Below are 19,913 nucleotides of genomic sequence, written 5' to 3' on the forward strand. Positions count from 1 at the left end.
TGCTTTTCATCCAATTGTCCCAGTATACGTTACTACTCTTAACACACCTGCTACATTGAAAATGCCCAACAGAAACCTTTTACGATTGGCAGCTCTAGTTAGCTTACTGGACGCTTTGATTGGCCACTTTAGTGGATGTGGGGAGCGCAGCTCTCTTTCCTCTCTTCTACCAAGGTTCCTTCATTGGATTGACCAGCTGTCAGGTTGAACCCAAACCTGCCTCCTTTTGGTGATGTTTGTCTGGATTGCAACAATAGCCGGGGAGAGCCTCCCCTCATAAGCTCCGATTGGCTGGAATCAACCTTGGGGGTTTCTGATTGGTCCAATGAAGAAACACCAAGGTAGGTTGCCTAGTGATCCTGAGGAAGCTGATGTGTTATTCCTTTTCTGCATCGAAGGATCAGGAAGTTTGTGCTCTCTGCGTGGCTGAGAAGTTTTTCACCTACTAGGACGGGGGTGGGGTGGGGAAAACAGGTGTCCTCCTGAAATAGAGCACAAGCTGCAGCCAGAGTCCAACTGTAACCCAGGGGTAACATCAGGTAAGCAACGGGAAAATTATATTTCCTAACGTCAGTAATTTTTTTATTTTATTTTATGGGGACAGGGTGGTTTTAAATATTTATTCATTTATTTATTCTTGGCCATTTGTTTTTTCATGTAGGATTTTTAACTAGTAAATGTTCAAGGGAAATTGATTCCTCAAAGAAAATTCCCCTTTATTTTTCATCCCTGAAGGTTTAAAGTTTCTTGGATTGGGTTAGGAACTAATCCCAATTCAGTGCCAGAAAGAGTTAGTGCCCTAAAGCACTTATTTTATGGTTCTGTTCCTCCTTTACTCTTCTCATCTCCCATCAAAGATTATATTTGAAATATACTTTTGCACAAAGAATCTTTTGTAACTCACTTCATTTGTATTTCTATTTTAAATGTTCTCATGCATTTCTGAGTATTCGTTTTAATCAGTATATATTTATTGAGCAGTTACAACGTTAAAGACATTGTGCTAGTTGCTATGGAGAATATAAAAACCCAAGAAGACATTATTCCTGCCCTCAAGAAGTTTACAGTTGAGAGACAGCCATACCAAAAGAGAAACTATATTAAATACTTTAAAGGAAGTAAGTATAAATAAAGTTCTGTGAAAGTACAGCGGAGGGAACGAACAATTCTGGCCATGGGGCATATGGGTAATAGAGATAGATTTCACTTAAGGCTTCCTGGTGGGGCAGTAGGTCATTGAAGAATGGGTAAATATAGAGAGGAAGGGAAAAGGATTAGAATCCCAGCAAGACAAAGGAGCAGAGGCAGAAAAAAAGCATGAGATATATTTGAGAAAAGATTTGACAGCAGTACATGTTAAGAGTATTGGGAAGTATTGCTAGAAGGTAGAACCAGATCTAGTCATTAACAATTCTTAAATACTATTTTTTCTTTTGATCTGAAAGATACCTTAATATAGTGCCTGATTTTAAATATTTATTGTATATCATCTTCAAAACTGACACCTAGATTTGTATAAAGTAAAATAGGCTAACTTGTAAACTTTACCACAGATGATTTAAAATTTTTAAACAACTGTAGTGCATGGTATTAAAAAAAAGACATGTGCTTTGATTTTTTTTCCCCAATGCTGGGGATTGAGTCTAGAGTCTTGAACTCGCTAACTTAGTACATTCTCTAACACTGAGCTATATCCCAACACCCCTTTTTTTGTAAATGAGAAAGAATTCGCTAATGTTTTAAACATTTTTGCTAGTGTTTTTTGGTAGCAGCTATTTGTGTACTCCCAAGATGGCTAACTAGGGCTATGTGAAATTATTGCACATGATTTTCTGAATGTTATTCTCTAGCCTAGTGGTCTCCAAAGTAAGTGCATGAAATAAGTCATTAGGGTATAGGAAGAAAATATTAAAACACATATTTCTGTTTTTTCTCGTTTTTTATTTTCGGTTTATTTGCGTTTTATGATATAGTACCATTGAATGTTTTCAGAAATTAGATAAATTATTGTGTTCATTTTGATGCTGAATGCTCATATTTTTTTGCTATTTTGTCTTATTTAACATGGGGATCCATCTTGTGGAAGAAGAGTATCACTGGACATTTCCTCCTTAGTTATAGTTTTTATGCATAAAAAATAAGCACATTTAAACAGTGATCATTTCTATAGGACTTTAGAATTATTGATTTGATTTCTTGTCATTGCCATCTGGTAAAAAAGTTGGAAAAGATATTGTGTCTCACACCCAATTTTTCTAGTCATTACTTTCTTCTATAAGTTTATAAATATTTCCTATTCATATACATTTTTAGTATGTATGTATGAATATCTGTATTTATTTGCATAAGCACATATATGGATGTTTTTCATTATTCCCTCCAGAAACAAGTGAGAATGACCACATTAACTCACCGAACCCGTCGCACTGAAATAAGCAAGAACTCTGAAAAGAAGGTAGAAAGTGAGGAAGATACTAATCAAGAGAGGAGTCCAGAAAACGAAGATTCTGGAGACTCTAAGGATATTCGCCTCACCCTTATGGAAGAAGTATTGCTCCTGGGACTAAAAGATAAAGAGGTAATGCAGTTACATTTGCTAGGCTGTCTCAAATATTGAAATATTAGAATGTACTAGGAAGTAATCTGATGAAATATTTTTATTAATGTTTTGACTAAATTGGCCTTAAAAATGAATTCAAATCATCTTGGAAATAGAGGAATTTAAGTTGGTGTCTGATATACTTGTAGAGTAAAATCGAGAAGTATGATTACTTGAAGTATAATTTAATTACAAAATTGTAGAGGATATAAGAGAGGATAATGCAGTGTTAAGTTTTGCACTTGTACTTTTCAAAGTCAGTTTCATGGTGAAATAGTAACCTCTTATTAAAATAAGAAAGAGAACCCACACATTCTTCTTTTGCTGGGGGTGACCTCCCTGACCCTCCTTTTTTCTTGATGGGGCAGTTTACCACTGTAGCCTTCCAGGTGGCTGGGATTACTGGCGTGTGCCACCATGCCCTGACTTAAATCTTCTTGAACTTTGGCGGCAAAAATTCTTAAAAGACAAAAAATGTGTGTTAATTACACTATCTTACAGAAAAATAGGTGATGAGTTGGCTTTTTTTTTTTTCTTTTTTAGTACCAGGGATTGAACTTAGGAGCACTCTACCACTGAGCCATAACCTCTGCCCTATTTTGTATTTTATTTAGAGACAGGGTCTCACTGAGTTGCTAAGTGCCTCACTTTTGCTGAGCTGGTTTTGAACTCGAAATCCTCTTGCCTTTGCCCCCCAAGCTGCTAGAATTACAGGTTGCACCACCACACTGGCTACCAGTAGGTTTTTTGTAGCAGAAATAGTTTACATTCTCTTCTGTGGATTGTTAGAATTTAAATCAATAGTTGAAGGTTATTTTAATTTTAGAAATTTAAAAAAATTTTTTCTGGCTTTTTTTTTCTAGTAGTGTACATTATCCTCTATTTGTAATTTAACTTTTTACTATGTTTTCCCATCACTCTTCCCACATAAAGAGGCATATAGATGGGACTAGGGTTGTGGCTCAGTGGTAGCACGCTTGCCTAGCATGCATGAAGCACTAGGTTCGATTCTCAGCACCACATACAAATAAACAAAATAAAGGTCCACAACAACTAAAAAATAATTTTTAAAAAATTAAAATATTAAAAATATTTTTAAAAGCATATAGATGTAATATTTTAAATATTTTTCCCTTTGCAAGAAAATTTTGATAAAATATCATGAAAGTGTCTTTTTATAACTGACCTCACTTTTGAAAATTTATGTAAAAGTAAAATGTTATTTTACATAGAAAAATATTAAATTTGGCTTCGATAATTGTTCTTAACTAGAAAACGCTACACACATCTATTAAAATCTCTTCTTTTTTATATTTCTTTTTTTATTTTATTTGTTCTTTTTATATATACATGACAGTAGAGTATATTTTGACACATTTACATTTATTTCATGACTTGGGAATACACTTGTTTCTTGGACTTTATGGTTTTTATTATTCATCATAGTGATTATTTAGCATGTGGGTGATTTATTGTACAAAATGGGCGGATAATAATTAACCACCATTTAAATTGTTCTAATTTTACTTTTGTAGACAGTTGAAAAAAATATAGCTTCCATTTGGCTCAGCAAGCATAAGAGATGATAAATTCTTTTTTTTTTTTTTAATTTCGAGACAGGATCTCACTAAGTTGTTTAGGGCCTCATTAGTTTCCTGAGGCTGGTCTCGAACTTGTGATCATCCTTTCTCAGTCCTGTGAGTTACTGTGATTATAGGCATACATCACCACATCTGACAAAGGTGATAAATACTTAACACTTAGATGAATAAGAGAGGTCAGACCTTCTGATTTATTTAAGTACTACTAGTTACAAAATGCTGGTTGCATAACTATACCTTTAGATATATTAAATTGATTTCAAATTCTAGTTATTTTCTACTCAACTCGTAAACTATTAGCCTATTTGCTTAGTTGATACTTAATGTAATTGAGGATACCCATTATGTGCTTATCATTATTTAAAATACTAAAGTAAATCTGGGGGTGGTAGCACACACCTGTAATCCCAGTGGCTTGGGAGGTTGAGGCAGAAGGATTGAAAGTTTGAGGTCCTAAGTAACTAAGCAAGACCCTGTCTTAAAATAAAAAACAAAAAGGGCCGGGCTCAGTGGTGCATACCTGTGATCCTAGTGACTCAGGAGGCTAAGGCAGGAGGATCACAAGTTCAAAGCCAGCCTCAGCAATGGTGAGGTACTAAACATCTCAGTGAGACCCTTTCTCTAAATAAGAAACAAGAAAAAAAGGGGGGGGGGGCTGGGGATGTGGTTTAGTGCTCAAGTTCCCCTGTATTTAAAAAAAAAAAAAAAAGGCTGAGGATATAGTTCAGTTCTAAAACACCCCTGAGTTCAATCCCTGGTACCAAAATAAATTTAAAAAATATATAATAGGCTGGGTTGTAGCTCAGCAGTAGAGTACTTGCCTGGCATGTATGAGGCACTGGGTTTGATCCTCAGCAGCATGTAAAAAAAGAAAAAAAAGTAAATAAACAAAATAAAGGTGTTGTGTTCATCTACAACTAAAAAAAAAAAAAAATTAAAAAATTTAATATAAGGTCCTTGCCCACAAGAAACGCTTCTAGCTAAAAAGACAAAAGATACATACTTTTTTAAAAATAGGTAACTTAAATGTCCATCAACAGCAGAATGGATAGAAATAAGCAATACTAGGATTTGAACCCAGAGCCTCACACATGCTGGGCATGCACTCCACCACTGAGCTACATCCTCATCCCTTTTTAATTCTCATTTTTGACACACTGGGTTGCTGAGGCTGGCCTTGCACTTGTGATTCTCCTGCCTCAGCCTCCAAAGTGGTTGGAAATACAGATGTGCACCACTGTGCCTGACCTATAAATATGTTTTAAATAGTGAATGAAAATGAACATTGTTACACAACATCTATTTCTCACACAATGTTCAGTAAAGGAAACCGGACATAAGAGAATACATAGTGAATAATTCCATTTATATGAAATTCAAAATACTGTAATTTTTTGGCATTGTGTGTTTAGGTGGTAAAACTACAAAGAAAAGCAAGGAAAGGATGAATGTAGTTGTTAAGATAGTTGTTATTTTTGTGTGGGGAATGGGAGAAGGAAAAGGTTGTTAGAGATAAGAAAGGAGCATGAGGGGAATTTCTAGATACTAATAGTTTTTTGTTTCTGCACCTAGAGTTAGTTTCATAGGCCTTCATGTAAATATAACTTTGAAGACTCTAACCTTTCGAGCATATTTAAAATTAGATATTATCTTGGTTTAATAACTGACCTCAGTTTAATAGATGAGAAAATATAATAGTATCCTGACTAAAATAAAATAGATTTATTTCCATTGAAACCAGGAACCTATTTATTTATCATTATTATTTTTGGTAAGAGTTTTTTTGTTTTGGTTTGGTTTTTTTTTTTTTTTTTGTACCAGGGATTGAACTCAGGGGCACACAACCACTGTGTCACATCCCCAGCCCTATTTTGTATTTTATTTAGAGACAGGTTCTCACTAAGTTGCTTATCACCTTGCTTTTTGCTGAGGCTGGCTTTGAACTCATAATGCTCCTGTCTCAGCCTCCCGAGCCACTGGGATTAGAGATGTGTGCCACTGCACCTGGCTTTTTTTTTTTTTTTTTTATTAGTTGCTCAAGACAATACAATTATCTTGACATATCATATATTTGATTCAAATGGGGGTATGAATTATTATTTTTCCATGTGTACAGATTGCAGGATCACATTGGTTATACAGCCACATTTATACATACAGCCATACTAGTGTCTATTGTATTCTGCTGCCCTTCGTATCCCCCCCTCCCCTCCCCTCACCTCTCTCTACCCAATCTACTGTGACACATTTCTCTTTTTTTTTTCTTCCCCCTCACACCATCTTATATGTAATTTTGTATAACAATGAGGGTCTCCTTCCATCTTCTGTGCAATTCCCCTTCTCCCTCCCATTCCCTCCCAACTCTCGTCCCTATTTAGTGGTAATCTTCTTCTCATGCTCTTCCTCCCTACTCTGTTTTGAGTCACCCCCCTTATATCAAAGAAGACATTGGGCATTTGTTTTTTAGGGATTGGCTAACTTCACTTAGCATAATCTGCTCTAATGCCATCCATTTCTCTGCAAATGCCATGATTTTGTTATTTTTTAATGCTGAGTAATATTCCATTGTATATAAATGCCACATTTTTTTTATCCATTCATCTATTGAAGGGCATCTAGGTTGGTTCCACAGTCTAGCTATTGTGAATTTGCACCTGGCTTTTTTTTTTTTTGTACCAAGGATTAAACCCAGAGGCGCTTTACCACTGAGCCACACTGGCCCAGGCTTTTATTTATTTATTTATTTTAATTTTGAGACAGGGTATTGCTTAGTTTTGGTAAGAGTTTTAATATAAATATTATTGCCTCACAAGCAATAAATGCTTTAAATGATGTAACTTATGTAACTACTAGTAGAAATCCAATCCCCCCCCCCAAAAAAAAACAGGGCTGGGGTTGTGGCTCAGTGGTACAGCGCTTGCCTCAAATGTGTGAGGCACTGGGTTTATTCTTAGCACCACATGTAGACAAATAAATAAAGGTCCATCAATAACTAATAAAATATCTTTAAAAAAAAAAAACCTAGCAGCAGAACAATATCAGTAACCAATGTCTCCTCTTATGCCCTTCCCTAATCACATGTTGCCCACCTTCTTATAGTTTGTATTTTTTATTTATTTATTTATTTAAGTTACAGAGAGACACAATATCTTTTTTTATTTATTTATTTTTATATGGTGCTCAGGATAGAACACAGTGCCTCACCTGTGCTAGGCAAGTGCTATACCACTAAGCTACAGCCCCAGCCCCTCCCTGTAGTTTTTTTTTTTTCTAATATTTTTTTAGTTATCATTGAATCTTTTATTTACTTACATGTGATGTTGAGGATCAAACCCAGGGCCTCACACATGCCAAGCAAGTGCTCTACCACGAGCCTCCTCCACCTCCGTAGTTTTAATGTATGTGTGTGTGTCTGTGTGTGTGTGTAAGAATATATTTAGTTTTGCCTATTTTTAAACTTACATTATTGGGTTAATAATGTTATATATTCCTTTGGTCAATGGTGAGACTCACCCATATTGTAGTATATAATTTAATTTAATCTGTTTCATTGGGATACAGTGTTTCATTATATTAATATAATGCTATCCATTTATTCTATGGGTTAATGGACACTCAGGAATCCATTATGAACACTACTGTTAATAATATCCTTGTACCTGTCAGTCACATTTTTTCAAACAATGCCACTATTCATATATAGAAAAAAATGATAAATCAGACTGAGTAAAACTTTTATGTTTAATTATAAAGTGTGTTAATGCTATGCTTTTTCAAGCTACTGACAATCCTCTATCAGCTATAGTTCATCATCATTTATTAGCAATGGGAGATTAGAAGTAAAAACTTTTAAACTGGTAAAAAAAATTTCAGTGAACTAACCAAAAAATTCTAAAAGTTACAATAAGTCAATATAGTTTTCACTTATTGCCTATAGATGAAGAAATTGCTCCTCTTAAGTTGACTCAGTCCTAATGCATTTTATTAAAATTAAAGGATTAAAAGTCTAATTTAGGTCACTACCTGGTTTTACCTTTTAGTTTCCTGATTGCACAATATGAATAATAAATCTTATGAGTAGTTATTTTCATTGTAACTGGGCAAATGTACCAGAAGGACTTGTTTGTCAGGTTTTTTATTTAATATTTTGTGTTTAACAAACTATTGAAAAACAAAAAGAACGTTTGTTTTGTTCTTTGTTTTATCCAGCCATATAACTCCAAAGAATTATTTACTATTATATAAAAGGAAATAAACTGGGAGACTTAAATCTTATTTTGACAGTAGAAAAACATAATTTAAGCTATATAATTAAGAACCTCTCCCTGTTCTTCCCAACTCCAAGATACATACTGTTCTAAAATATCTGATACTAATATTAAGACAAAGCCACCCACTTAAATTTGGGCATTGACTATAACCACTGAGCCTTTAAACTTACTGAGCCTTTTCATCTCTCTTGTCTCCTTATTCATATTTTATGTTTCTGTAACTTAAGAGTTTTGAAAAGATTTTGCACCATTTCGTGCTTAATCCTAGAAGGCAAGTATCATCCTCTCTTTATGGGAGTCAAAATAATATGATTCATTGAGCAATAATTTGTAAAATTTACATTAAAACTGACTGAGATTAACAAAGGACATGCTTGCAAAAGAGGTATTATGTATTTTTCTGTATTTCTTCCTGAGAGAGTTGTTTAGGGTTGTTAATTGTTTAGTGTGATCCCAAGAATTTCAACTCTTTGGTAACTTCATACGGATTTTAAATTATGCCTCCTATTAACATAAAAGATTGTGCTCCACAGTACTGTTTGTCACAAGTTATTTTTTAAGTCTCAGTCATGTGTTTCTTGTTCAGATGTTTTAATACCCTAGCAAAGCTCACTCTTGGAAAGAGATTTGGGGATTCCATAAGATTTCAAGTGGCCATCAATAATGTGAGAAAAAAGGGGCTGGGGCTGTAGTTCAGTGGTAGAGTGCTTGCCTAGCATGCATGAGGCACTTGGTTCCATCCTCAGCTCCACATAAAAATAAACAAATAAAATAAAGGCATTCTATCCATCTACAACTACAAATAAATAAATAAATAATAAATAATGTGAGAAAAAGGAAAAGAGCTGGGCATGGTGGCACATGCCTGTAATCCCACAACTAAGGAAGCTGAGTCAGGAGGATTACAAATGTTCAAGAACAGCCTCAGTAATTTAGTGAGGCCCTCAGCAATTTAGTGAGAACTTGTCTCAAAAAATAAAAAGAGAACTGAGATTATGTTTCAGTGGTAGAGTGTTTGCCTCGTATTCATGAGCCTCTGAGTTTGATCCACAGCACTGCCAAGTAAATAAATAAGACTGGGAATATAGCTCATTGGTAAAACATTCCTCCATTCAACCCCCAGTGCAAAAGAAAGAAAGGGAAAGGAAAAGAAAGTACATAGGAAAAAAGGGAGGGAAGGGGAAAGTATTACAAACAATTCTGAATGATTTTTTTTTTTTTTAGTTTTATTTTTACATATAATATTCCATACTGTTACTTTGGATATTAAGAAGGTAGTAATATGAAATTTCTGTACATTATTTTCTCCTTTCTTCAGATTAGATATTTTGATCATAAAGGGCAACAGGACCAAGTAAGTAAGAAGTTTAAGTAACCCAATTTGAAAAATGAAAAATGTTTAGAGGCAGTAAATAATTTAAATTATAACTACATCTTCAGAAGGATTAGTATAGAAATAAGTCATTTTTTAAATAACTTTATTTTACTTGCTGAGGATCGAACCCAGGCCGCACGCATGCCAGGCGAGCACGCTACCGCTTCAGCTACATCCCCAGCCCTATTCATTTTTATTTTCAGTTCACTTTAGCCATAAATTAGAACTCATGGCATATATTCTCTTTATGGAATGAGGAAGAAACTAAAAAGAGATAATATGGGTAGATAGGTATCTCTCTCTTTCTCTTTTTTTTTTTTTTTTAATGATGCTGAGGATTAAACCCAGGGCCAAAGGCTTCAAACATCCTAGACAAATGCTGTACCACTGAACTACATCCCTAACCCTTTTTTCTTGTATGTTAAGCTTAAGACCAAATGAGGGCCTGCATTTGTGACTCAGTGGTAGAGCACTTGCCTGGCACATGAAGGCACTGGGTTCGATCCTCAGTACCACATAAAGATAAAAAAAAAAAAAAAAAAAGTATTGTGTCCACCTACAATACACAGACACACACACACACACACACACGTTTTTAAAAAATCATCTTTACAAAAAAAAAAAAATTAGAGACCAAATGAATAAATAGTCCTCTTCTAGATTTTTCTGTTAGAGTATGATTATAATAACTGGTTAGATCTGAATACCACAGGTGGGTGGCTTAAACAACAGAAAATAATTTTCTTACAGTTCTTGAAGTTAGAAATCCAAGATTAAAGATGACAGTTTGGTTCTTCTAAGGTCTCTCTCCTTGCCTTATAGACTTATAGCGCTGTGTGCCTGCATCCCTAATCTTTCTGTGTGTTCAAATTTCTGCCCCCATGAGGACACCAGTCCTATTGGATTAAGGCCCACTTTAATAACTCATTTTAATTTAAACATTTTTTATTTTTATTTTTATTTTTTATTGTTGGTTGTTCAAAACATTACAAATTTCTTGATATATCATATTTCACACTTTGATTCAAGTGGGTTATGAACTCCCATTTTTACCCCATATACAGATTGCAGAATTACATCAGTTACACATTCATTGATTTACATATTGCCATACTAGTGTCTGTTGTGTTCTGCTGTCTTTCCTATCCTCTACTATCCCCCCTCCCCTCCCCACCCCTCGCCTCCCCTCTTCTCTCTCTACCCCCTCTACTGTCATTCATTTCTCCCCCTTGTATTATTTTTACCCTTTCCCCTCACTTCCTCTTGTATGTACTTTTGTATAACCCTGAGGGTCTCCTTCCATTTTCATGCAATTTCCCTTCTCTCTCCCTTTCCCTCCCACCTCTCATCCCTGTTTAATGTTAATCTTCTTCTCCTGCTCTTCGTCCCTACTCTGTTCTTAGTTACTCTCCTTATATCAAAGAAGACATTTGGCATTTGTTTTTTAGGGATTGGCTAGCTTCACTTAGCATAATCTGCTCTAATGCCATCCATTTCCCTGCAAATTCTATGATTTTGTCATTTTGTAATGCAGAGTAATACTCCATTGTGTATAAATGCCACATTTTTTTTTAATCCATTCGTCTATTGAAGGGCATCTAGGTTGGTTCCACAGTCTTGCTATTAAACATTTTTTTTAAAGTACCAGGGTTTGAATGGGGCTTTACAACTGAGCCACCTCCCTAACCCTGTTTATATATTTTTTTTTATTTTGAAGACAGGGTCCTACAAAGTTACTTAGGACCTCACTAAATTGCTGAGACTGGCTTTGAACTCGAAATTCTCCTGTCTCAGCTTTCCAAGGTGCTGGGATTATAGGTGTGTGAATGGCACCCGGCCTTAATCACCCTTTCTCAGGCCCTGTCTCCAGATAGTCATATTCTGAGGTACTGGAGGTTACAGCTTCAACAAATGAAATTTAAGGAGATATATAGTTCATCCTATAACAAAGATTTATAAAGATTTTGGAAATAATTGTATAGTAACTTATAGCCATCTGGAGTGCAGTTCACCCTCAGAAAATGTCATTAAAATTGTTTAATGATACCAGGCGTGGTAGTGCACACTTGTAATCCCAGCTACTCAGGAGGCTGAAGCAGGAGGATCACAAGTTTGAGGCCAGGGCTGGGGATGTGGCTCAAGTGGTAGCGCGCTCGCCTAGCATGCGTGTGGCCTGGGTTTGATCCTCAGCACCACATACAAAGATGTTGTGTCCGCCGAAAACTAAAAAATAAATATTAAAAATTTCTCTCTCTCTCTCTCTCTCTCTCCCCCCCCTCCCTCCCTCCCTCTCTCACTCTATCTTTAAAAAAAAAAACAAACAAGTTTGAGGCCAACCTGGGGAACTTAGCAAGACCATCTCAAAATAAAAAATAGTGAAGGTGGAGTTGTAGCTCAGTGGTAGAGCCCTTGCTTAGCATGGGTGAGGCATTGGGTTCGATCCTCAGCACCACATAAAATAAATAAATAAAATAAAGATATTGTGTCCATCTATAACTTAAAAAAAAAAAAAATTTAAAAAGTGCTATAAGAACACAGGAGAGGAAGAAATTCTTCAATAGTTGTCCAAAAGGTTTAAGGTGAGAATGGCAAATAGAAAAAAATAATGAATCATAGGGTTTGAGGTTACAAAGGTATTAATTAATTGGTAGACTATCCTCTCCCTTTTGGGAGTTGCATTTTTACTTCTTTTTAAAATTTTGCCTAAGAGTATCTTTGTTACTTTTTATTATTTTTAAAGTAGAATATGTTTAAGAAATGCAGACAGATTTATATACATGAACATTTACTGGAGTGATAGAAATGTCCTGATAAGAGAGGTATAAATAACATGAATATCTGCATTTGTCAAAATGGATTGAATTTAACAACTGTGCATTTCACTCTGTAAATTATATATACCTGTTTTGTAAAAAAAAGATGTAAAGAATAAAATAAAAATTACCCATAATCTTATGACTCAAAGATAACTACTGTTAAAATTGTAGTATATATCCTTAGAGATTTTTTTGTTTGTAAATTAATAATTACAAAAAAATCGATCATACCAGGCAAATTATTTTGCAGTCCTTTTTTCATTTAAGGTAATGTGGAGGCCAGGCACAGACCTGTATTCTTAGCAGCTTGGGAGTCTGAGGCAGAAGGATCATGAGTTCAAAGCCATCCTCAGCAACTTAGCAAGGCACTAAGCAATTTAGCAAGGCCCTATCTCAAAATAAAAAATAAAAAGGGGGCTAGGGATGTGGCTCAAGCGGTAGCGCGCTCGCCTGGCATGCGTGCGGCCTGGGTTCGATCCTCAGCACCACGTACAAATAAAGATGTTGTGTCCGCTGAAAACGAAAAAAAATAAATATTAAATTCTCTCTCTCTCTCTCTCTCCCTCTCTCTCTTTAAAAAAATAAAAATAAAAAGGGCTGGGAATATAGCACCCCTGCATTCAATCCCTGGTACCCCAAAAGTAAAAATAGATAGATAATGTAGACATCTTTCATATCAATAATATAAACATACCCCATCCTTTTTTAATGTTTTCACTGGATTCTGTTAAATAAATTTTTGTTGTTGTTTTTTGGGGGGTACTAGAGATTGAACTCAGGGGCACTCTGAGCTATATCCCCAGACCTTTTTATTTTTTATAAATAAATAGCCCAGGCTATCCCCAAACTTGAGATACTCCTGCTTCAGCCTCCTGAGTAGCTGGGATTAGAGATATGAGTCACTGCACCCAGCCCATTACTTTTTTTAAAAAATATTTTTAGTTGTAGATGGACACAATACCTTTATTTTGTTTATTTAGTTTTATGTGGTTCTGGGGATTGAGCCCAGGGCCTTACACATGCTAGGCAAGTGCTCCACCACTGAGCCCCAGCCCCAGCCCCAACCCCAGGCAGTTACTTTTAAGGCCAAACTACAGCCTCCTTGAAGGCAGGACAATGTTTTCCTGGCTCTCTAGCCCTACCTTATTTATCTGTCCTTATCTTTTATATTCCCGCCATATTACCTACCCCCCTGGTTTGTTTTACTTTAAATTATGCATTTCTTTACAAAGTTCATCCAGTACTTTCTTAGAATTCCCTTTCATTTATCATGCCGCTAGATGATGCTTGGTTGCCACCTTTTATTTTCTAGTTTTCTTTATTGGTCTATCATAATTATGCACAAAAATGGGATTCATTGTTCCGTATTTATACATGCACACAGTATAATGGTATATTTATTTTGGTGGTGGGATTGTAAATTAGTAATCCCACCAACAGTGTAATTATACTGTTTTATTGTGTGCATGTATAATTTGGTTAGTTTAATTTCCTAGCACCTCTTCTCTCCTACTCTTCTCCACTCCACCTGACTCACTTCTACTTTCAGTGGCCTTTTTTTCTCTCTAGCTTTCACATGTGAGAGAAAACATACAACCTTTGGCTTCCAGCATGATGTTCTTCAGTTTTTTCCTTTTACCAGCAATTGACATAATTTCATCTTTATGGATAAATAAAAATCTTAGTATAAATACTACATTTGCTCTATCTATTCATCTGTTGATGGACATCTAGGCCAGTTCCATAATTTGGCAATAGTGAATTGTGCTGCTATAAACATGTAGTATTCCTATATTATGCTGACTAATTCTTTAGGATGAATACTGGGGAATATTATATAGCTGGGTCATATGGTGGTGTTGTGGAACCTCCTTACCGATTTTCATAGTGGTTGTACTAATTCACAGTCCCACCAACAATGTAAAAAATGTTCCTTTTTCCCTGCATCCTCTACAGGGTTTATTATATTTGTTTTCTTGATGGCTGTCATTCTAACTGGAGTGAGATGAAATCTCAGTGTAGTTTTGATTTGCATTTCCCTAATTGCTAAAGACATTGGAATTTTTAAATGTATCTGCCTGTCATTTATATTTGTTCTTTTGAGAAGTGTCTGTTTAGTTAATTTGATCATCTATAGATTGGATTACTTGCTTTTTTGGGTAGTAAATTTTTTGAGTTCTTTATATATTCTGGATGTTAATCCTCTCTCAGAAGAGTAGCTAACAAAGATATTCTCCCATTCTATAGGTTCTCCATATTCTTGTTTCTTTTGCTGTGCAGAAGCTTTTTTATTTAATGCCATACTTTGTATTAATTCTTGGTATTATTTCCTAAGTTTTAGTAGTTCTATTGAAAAAGTCATTGCCTGCACCTATATGTTGGAGTGTTGGCCCTATGTTTTCTTGAGGCAAATAATGGCCAAGTTTCTGGTCTAATTCCAAAGTCTTTGATCCATTTTGAGTTGACTTTTGTGCAGAGTGAGAGAGAGAGATCTAGTTTCATTCTTCTACATATAGATATTCAGTTTTCCCATCACAAGTTGTTAAAAAAGTCTTTCTTGTCTCCAACATATTTTGTGTGTGTGTGTGTGTGTGTGTGTGTGTGTGTACTGGGAATTGAACTCAGGTGCATTCAACCACCAGTGCCACATCTGCAGCCCTGTTTTGTATTTTATTTAGAGACAGGGTCTCACTAAGTTGCTTAGCATGTCACTAATTTGCTGAGGCTGGCTTTGAACTCACAATCCTCCTGCCTCAGTCTCCTGAGCTACTGGGATGACAGGTGTCCATCACCATACCCAGTTCCAACATATGTTTTTTAGCAAGGATCAGATGACCGTATATCTCTGGGTTTGTCTCTGTGTCTTCTATTACATGTGTCTGTTTTTATGCCAATACCATGCAGGTTTTTATTGTTCTTGTTTTTGTCTTGTTTTGTTACTGGGTATTGGACCCAGGGGCATTTAACCACTGAGCCACATCCACAGCCCTTTTTGTTTTTTATTTTGAGACAGGATCTCACTAAGTTGCCTAGGCCCACACTAAGTTGCTGAGGCTAGCTTTGAACTTCTGATCATCTTGTCTCAGCCTCCTGAGCCACGGGGATCCCAGGCATGTGCCACTGCTCCTGGCACCATGCAGTTTTTTTTTTTTTTTTACTCTAGGTCAGTAATTAATTTGAAGCCAAGAATTATGATGCCTCTGACATTGCTTTTTTGACTTAGAATTGCTTTGGCTATCTTCCAAATGAATTTTAGGACTTTTTTCCTTCTTCTTTTTTTTTTTTTGTAGTTCTATAAAAAATATATTTAGTATATTGATAGGGATTGTACCAAATCTGTATATTGTTTTTTTAATATGTTTTAGTTGTTGATAGACCTTTATTTTATTTACTTATTTATATAAGTGGCGCTGAGAATTGAACCCAGTGCCCCACATGTGGTAGGCAAGCACTCTACCCCTGAGCCACAACTCCAGCCCTGAGTCTGTATATTGTTTTGTTAATATGGCTCTTTTTAATAATATTAATTCTGCCTATCCATGAACATGGGAGGTCTTTCCATCTTCTAATGTCTTCTTTTATTTCTTTCTTCAGTGTTCTATAATTTCTTTTTCTTTTCTTTTATTTTTTTAGTTGTAGATGGACACAATAACTTCATTTAATTAATTAATTTTTATTTTTATGACTTGATTTTGTTTATTTTTTATGTGAGGCTGAGGGCTGAGTGCACATCAAACCCAGTGCCTCACACATGTAAGACAAGTATGCTACCACTGAGCCACCACCCCAGTGCTGAGGATAGAACCCAGTGCCTTAAGCATTCCAGGCAAGTGCTCTACCACTAAGCTACAACCCCAGGCCCAGGGTTCTCTAATTTAATAGTAGAGGTCTTTTACCTCCATGGTTAGATTTAGTCCTCTGCTTTTTTTTTTCCCCCTTATTTCTTTATCAGCAAATTCATTATAGGTATATAAGAAAGCTATTGATTTTTGTAAGTTGGTTTCATATCCTATAAAACATTATTCCTATTTAATAGAGATAATATGGATTTTATAATACTGTTATTAAGAATTAAATTAACTAATTATATAAAATTTTAAGCTCAGAACCTGTAAATATAAATGGTCAATATATAGTAACTACTATTATTATTTTGTTGTTGTTAAAACTCTGTCAGTCTTGGCTCTCAAATGGTAATTTTCTTGTGCTCAAAGAGACCTTAGTTAGGGGGCTATGGTTGTAGCTTAATGGCAGAGCGCTTGCCTAGCATGTGTGAGGCACTGGGTTTGATCCTCAGGACCACATAAAAATAAATAAATAAAAAGAGATTTTTATTCTAAAAAGAGAGATGTTATTTGGATGCTCAGCATAAAACCCTCTTCTGTTCTTTAGAATAAACATCTAGGGCTGGGGTTGTGGCTCAGTGGTAGAGCACTCATCTAGCATGTGTGAGGCCCTGGGTTCAATCCTCACACCACATAAAAATAAATAAACAAAATAAAGGTGTTGTGTGCAACTAATAAATAAATAAACATCTATAATATAGCCTTAAGTCTTTAAAACACTGGTTTCCAATTTGCTAGACTTAAAAAATGATCACTTGAATTAGCTCTTAAAATTGAGCAACAAGTGGACTAATATTACTATCAGAACACAAGTGTCCTAAAAAATCTATTTTCTGGAAGAGAGCTCATAATTTACTATTCTTATTATTCTTTGATTTTTATGTTTCGGTTTACATAGAATGAAAAAAAAAGGTAAATAAGATGATTCACAGTTTTCTTATGTGGATTGCATACTGTACCTCAAAAGAATGCTTAATTTACTTGATGATATAATCTGGGAATAGAAATCCCATATCTGAATTAGTTGTACATGACTGTTAGAAAATTCAGGGGCTGGGGATATAGGTCAGTTGATAGAGTGCTTGCCTCACGTGCCCTGGGTTCAATTCCCAGCACCACAAAAAAAAAAACAAACCAAAATTCAGATTAATTACTGAGGTATAAAGGAAGGGGAACTAGTTGATATATATATATCATTCATATATATATTTATATATATATGACTTTTCTTTCATATTGAAAGAAAGGAAGAAGAAAACACAAAAATAAATTAATTAAAAACTTTTCCTCAAGGAAAATGTATTTTGCTCTTTGGATTCTGGTGACATTTCCAGATTTTGAGGTATATAACAGGATTCTTGCAGTCTTAGTTTTGCACTCTTTTTCATTTGATGCTTCATTTCCATTTAGACTTTTGCTTTTTTTAATTTAGTTAACTTTAATTTTAACTTGTTGCAGAAGTATCTTATTGAAACTCTCTATTTTCTCCAGATTTTGCTTCCCTCTGCCTTTGCAAATAGATTATTACTGTGGAATTGCTTAGGTTAAAGGGAAAAAAAAATTCTTTTTTCTAGTGCTGGGGAACTAATCAAGGGCCTTCTACTACTGAGCTATGTCCTTAACCAATTTAATTTATTTTGAGACAAGGTCTTGCTCGTTTGCCCAGACTGGCCTTGAACTGGCAATCCTCCTGCTTCAATGTCTTGAGTATCTGGAAGTACAAGTGTGTGACACCACACCAACAAGAAATCATTTTTTTAAATATAGTAAAACTAATTTTTCGGGGTGGGGTTGTGGCTCAGTGACAAAGCTCTTGCCTAATGTGTATGGGGCACTGGGTTCAATCTTTAGCACCACATAAAAATGAACAGATAAAATAAAGGCGATCTGTTCATCTGTAACTACAAAAAATTTTAAAAAACAAAAACTAATTTTTTTTTAATAGTACTGGTGATTGAACCCAGGGATACTTAACCACTGAACCACATCCCCAGCAATTTTTATTTTTAATTTTGAGACAGGGTCTCACTAAATTGTTTAGATCCTTGCTAAGTTGCTAAGGCTGGCCTGGAACTTGTGATCCTCCTGTCTCAGCCTCCCTAACCACTAGGATTATAGGTATGGTATGCACCACTGCACCTGGATTTTTTTCCTCTTTTTACCCCAAGCAGCCAACTTTATGATCATCAGTGTTCAAAGTTGTTTTAAGGTATGTCTTCAAGGAAGTTCAAATAAGGAAGAACACTTTGAATGCTTAACTAAGCAAGAATTCAGTATAAAGTGTTGACTGACTGTATTCATAGAATTTGCATTGCCCAACATTTTACAAGAGAAAAATGACATTATTACACATAAAATATGTATAATCTTTTTTTTTTTTTTTAGAATTTTTTAATATTTATTTTTTTAGTTTTTGACGGACACAACATCTTTGTTTGTTATGTGGTGCTGAGGATCTCACCCGGGCCGCATGCATGCCAGGCGAGCGCACTACCGCTTGAGCCACATCCCCAGCCCCAAATATGTATAATCTTTGACCCAAAAATTTCTTTTAGGAATTTATTCAACACATACAAATGAGTATTTTTTATAACAAAAAATTATTATTAACTGAAATATACATAAACAGAATGTTAGATAAATTATAGTGCATCTGTATTTACTAATGTGGAAATATATGTAAAATAGTACAGCTATAATGCATTGATGAAAAAATGTGGAAAAATATGAAGTTAAAAAAAAGAAAGATATGCAAAATAATGGGTAAGTGAAAAATGTTGTCATTCAGTATAATCTCATTTCTCTTTTGGTACTGGGTACTGGGGATTGAATCAGGGGCATTTTACCACTGAGCTACATCCCAGTTTGCTTTTTGTTGTCAGTTTGTTTTGTTGTTTTGTTTTTGGAGTAACTCATGAGATAGGGAATAACTAAATTGCTGGGTCTGGTCTTAATTTGTGATCTTTCTGCCTCAGCCTCCCGAGCTGCTGGTATTACAGGAATGTGCCACCAAACCCATCATGTGTAATTTCATTTCTAAATATAATCTGAATGAATATATATATAAATATAAATATAATAAAAATCTAGGAAAAATACCCACAAAGCTGTTTATAGTAGTCATCTGGAGGACATAAGATTCCAGGAGTTTTTCACTGTATAAATTATACATTCTCTAATGTGATCTTTTTTTTTCTTTTTTATATAGTCATATTTTTTAAATCAGGCAGAACAAAATCCACTATCCAAAGATGTCATTCTACCAATCTTCCAAGACTGTTGCTCATGAGATAATGTGAAAGTCTGTTTTTAGTAGGCCCGAAAATATACTTTTCCTCATATATATAACCTCTGATAATGAAATTTAGTGACTGAATGATAAATATTTCTCTGTTTGTGCTAGGAC

At 35.0% G+C, this 19,913-nt stretch overlaps 1 protein-coding gene across 3 annotated transcripts in view; it reads left to right on the forward strand.

Annotated features, from left to right (window-relative positions):
• Positions 1-355: 355 nt before the first annotated feature.
• Golph3l (golgi phosphoprotein 3 like) overlaps positions 356-19,913 on the forward strand; it is a 43,878-nt gene continuing 24,320 nt past the window's right edge. For 2 of the 3 annotated variants that reach the window (XM_027953782.2, XM_027953784.2), the window contains exons 1-2: positions 356-539; positions 2,384-2,578. In XM_027953782.2, coding sequence (XP_027809583.1) covers positions 2,396-2,578 — 183 coding nt within the window. In that variant the 5' untranslated portion in view covers positions 356-539; positions 2,384-2,395. Of the gene's footprint in view, positions 540-981; positions 1,119-2,383; positions 2,579-19,913 lie in introns of all 3 variants that reach the window. The other variant, XM_027953783.2, reaches the window with a different exon arrangement.

The sequence above is a fragment of the Marmota flaviventris genome, chromosome 10, assembly GCF_047511675.1.
Source record: "Marmota flaviventris isolate mMarFla1 chromosome 10, mMarFla1.hap1, whole genome shotgun sequence".
NCBI lineage: Eukaryota > Metazoa > Chordata > Mammalia > Rodentia > Sciuridae > Marmota > Marmota flaviventris.